General features: G+C 39.7%; 1 protein-coding gene across 1 annotated transcript in view; it reads left to right on the top strand.

The window, feature by feature from the left end:
• The window catches only part of LOC103154409 (tripartite motif-containing protein 47-like), a gene marked incomplete at its 3' end in the record, with an annotated part of 15,633 nt that extends 12,154 nt beyond the window's left edge, over positions 1-3,479 (top strand). Inside the window, exons 2-3 of the mRNA XM_007575677.2 lie at positions 1,711-1,876; positions 2,686-3,479. Of these exons, the coding sequence (XP_007575739.2) occupies positions 1,711-1,876; positions 2,686-3,479 (960 nt within the window). The remainder of the gene's footprint in view (positions 1-1,710; positions 1,877-2,685) is intronic.
• Position 3,480: the final 1 nt, after the last annotated feature.

Raw genomic sequence — 3,480 nt, 5'->3', positions numbered from 1 at the left:
TTTTGTTTAAGGTGAAGAAAATTCTGCAGGTTTTTACCACAGAAAGATCCTGCCAGCAGAAATGAAGAGGAGCTTAAAGCTCCTCCACTGTCAACATTTGGAAAATTTAAACCTTTAAACCTGTGAGAAAAGTTGGAGACGTGTCATAAAACCCAGAAGAACTGGTCAGATGTTGGACCTTGAATTAAATGATTCTCTGAAAACTAAATGCAGAAATAGAGCTGGCAGTAGAAATACTAAATGCTGATTGGTTAAAGATTTACAGCTTTATAAAAAGACGGACTCCAAACTCTCTCCATCCACAAGCATTGAAAGTGAGCGCCTGTTTAGCTTGGCTGGACATGCAGGAGATGAGAAAAGAAGTCGCCTGAGTGGTGAAAGAGCAGAAATGTTTTGATTCATCAAGAAAAACCTGCTACTAATGCTCAAGTGACTGCAATAACACATCAAAACTTACCTCTGATCATGTTATCTTTTATGACCCACTGACTTTCTGAAATATGACACACGCTATACTTTATTTTTTGTAGAATGTTTGACTTTAAGAAGTTTTAGTATTGTAAGCTTTTGCAGGTTATTGTTTCTACGTTTAAATGGACACAAAGCTGCTGCATTTGGGGATTTTCTGTAAAGTAGTTTTGTTAGTATGTTCTCAAAGGACTTTGGACTTTGTGATTTTGTAAAAGCAAAATAATGCTGTGCACTTTATTTTTTTTAAGAGCCTTAAAACAGATCTCTAGTCTGATCTGTTGTTCAGGTTTCGTTTTATGAAATGTAAAAAAATTGAAAGACTAATTTAGTAGTCTAAGTTTGTTTTATTTAGAAGTTTGCACACAGTATCTCTAAACTTTATTTCTATGTCAGAACTCTACTTCAAGGGCAGTTAAAACAAGTTTATATTGGTTCAAGGTGATTGTTCAAGGGTATGTTTTTCAATAAAATTAAATTGGAACATTGAAAGTTAATTGTGATCTTGAAACACAGTGTTGGTTATAAAAAATTAAAAATCGGAATCGGCAGGTCAGACTTTTCAAAGACCTGTGACTGGAAATCGCCCAGAAAATTGCAATCGGTGCACCCTACTATTGTTAATTTTGGTCTTGGTTATTCAGTCAAACCTTTCTCACCGGAGAGGAAAAGAGGACAGTGGTTGATTTTTAGACCTTTGCCAAACCAGATAAAATCGGTAGATAAGATCGGCTTCATATGTAAAAATTGGCTGATCACTGATGTCCCAAATTTAAGGAAATCAGCACTAATAAATCGGTGCGGCCCGAGTAAAAACCAAGCTGCTTTCTCATTGACTGGATTAAACAATCAACCAAGAACTATGGGGTGGTCTAAGAAAGAGAACTGGACACATGCTTGGTAAGTCTTCTGGAGCTATTTGGACACTGAAGCATCACCAGATTATTCACATGTGTGACCATCTGGAAAAATAGTCAAACTATCACCGTTAGATGAAAGGGAGCTGGTTGGTAAGAAGGGGAGTCCACCAAGCACCACCAAAGAAAAAGGAGCCCCTTCCTCCAAAATGGACACCTTCAAACTGGATAGAGATTTGACAAGCCAAATGACTTTCAGAGAGATGTTTGATTCACACACCTACAAACAAACCAGACGTTGGGTGCAAATGAACTGGAGTTTGTTTAAAGTGGACTAAGCAGGTCTGATGTGAATGCACTCTATGAGTTATCCTGCATGTCTCAGTCAAAGAGACTGGAGTGGTTGGTTAAACCAGTTTATCCTGAAGAACGACTGGTGGCTCGCTCATGTGATTTCCTGTCAGAAGAGATGCCATTTACTGTAAACCTGCTCTCTATGCTGCAGATAATTACAGCTTTATCAACCTGCGAGTCCCTCTCTGACTCACGGGGTCCTTAAATATTTCCTTTAGCATGTTAATTTGAAGGTTTGTCAGAGAAAAGACACCAAGATTATAGACAGATTAAAATCCTATTTTCTATTATTTTCAAGTTTCTCATATATTCAATGAAATGAATGGAAACAGGGGGGATTTATATGGAGCCTGATGATCAAACACAATATGATGTTTGTCCAAAAAGAATGAACAAAAAAACTTACAAAGCATCTGTCAGTCTAAGAATCGAACTGGAAATGAATCTTTGTTTGCATTTATGATGCATTATCATTCACCATTTGACCACAGACTGGACACAAATCTTCTGATAATCTTCAGGGTTATGAAAAAAATCTAAAATTTTCCAGATGAATTTTCTCCACACCTCGATATTCCTGGGATTTTACCCTTCACAGAAACATTTCACCAAAATCATTTGTGATTCTGTCTCATCTACGTATTTTCTTGTACATAGTTATTATACTGAGGGTGTTTTAACACCTGGTAGTCCAGTAGACTTGGTTTGATTGGGAACAGAAACTGAAACATTTGGTTCATTTTCAGTATATTTCTCAAGGACAGTTGGGCCCATTTGTATCCATTAATGTCTTTTTTTACCTAAGATAAACCTCATGGTCTAATAAAACTTTGGGTGTAACCTTGGCAGGATTATTTTTATGATCTGAACTTTGAGGCGTAACCAAGATCTGCTGTGGGTAAAACCTGATTGGCTGCAGCCTTTCTGCACTGAAACATGAGACGTGGACTCAATTAAACTATTTTTGAGGAAGTGAAACTCAGACAGTCACTGTGACTGAGAGCAGAAATGGAGCAGAATCAGTTCGACCGAGAGACTTTCTCCTGTTCTATCTGTCTGGATCTACTGACGGATCCGGTGGCAATTCACTGTGGACACAGCTACTGTATGAACTGCATTAAAGGTCACTGGGATGAAGAGGATCAGAAAGGAATCCACAGCTGCCCTCAGTGCATGGAGACATTCATACCAAGGCCTGTTTTGAAGAAAAACACCATGCTAGCAGCTTTAGTGGAGCAGCTGAAGAAGACTGGACTCCAAGCTGCTCCTGCTGACCACTGTTATGCTGGACCTGAAGATGTGGCCTGTGATTCCTGCACTGGAAGAAAACTGAAACCCACCAAGTCCTGTTTATTCAGTCTGTCTGTCTGTTTATTCTCTGTGTTTATTATGTTATTCTTCTGTGAGAAACACCTTCAGCCTCATTATGATTCAGCTGCATTTAAGAAACACAAGCTGGTGGAGCCGTCCAAGAACCTCCAGGAGAACATCTGCTCTAAGCATGATAGGTTGTTGGAGGTCTTCTGCCGCACTGATCAGAAGTGTATCTGCTATCTCTGCACTATGGATGAACATAAAGGCCATGAAACAGTGTCAGCTGCAGCAGAAAGGACTGAGAGGCAGAGAGAGCTGGAGGAGAGACGAGGAAACATCCAGCAGAGAATCCAGGACCAGGAGAAAGATGTGAAGCTGCTTCAGCAGGAGGTGGAGGCCATCAATGGCTCTGCTGATAAAACAGTGGAGGACAGTGAGAAGATCTTCACCCAGCTGATCCGTCTCCTCCAGGAAAGAAGCTCTGAGG

The sequence above is a fragment of the Poecilia formosa genome, unplaced genomic scaffold (assembly GCF_000485575.1).
Source record: "Poecilia formosa unplaced genomic scaffold, Poecilia_formosa-5.1.2 Scaffold385, whole genome shotgun sequence".
NCBI classification, from domain to species: domain Eukaryota; kingdom Metazoa; phylum Chordata; class Actinopteri; order Cyprinodontiformes; family Poeciliidae; genus Poecilia; species Poecilia formosa.
This window is presented reverse-complemented; position numbering and strand designations above follow the sequence as displayed.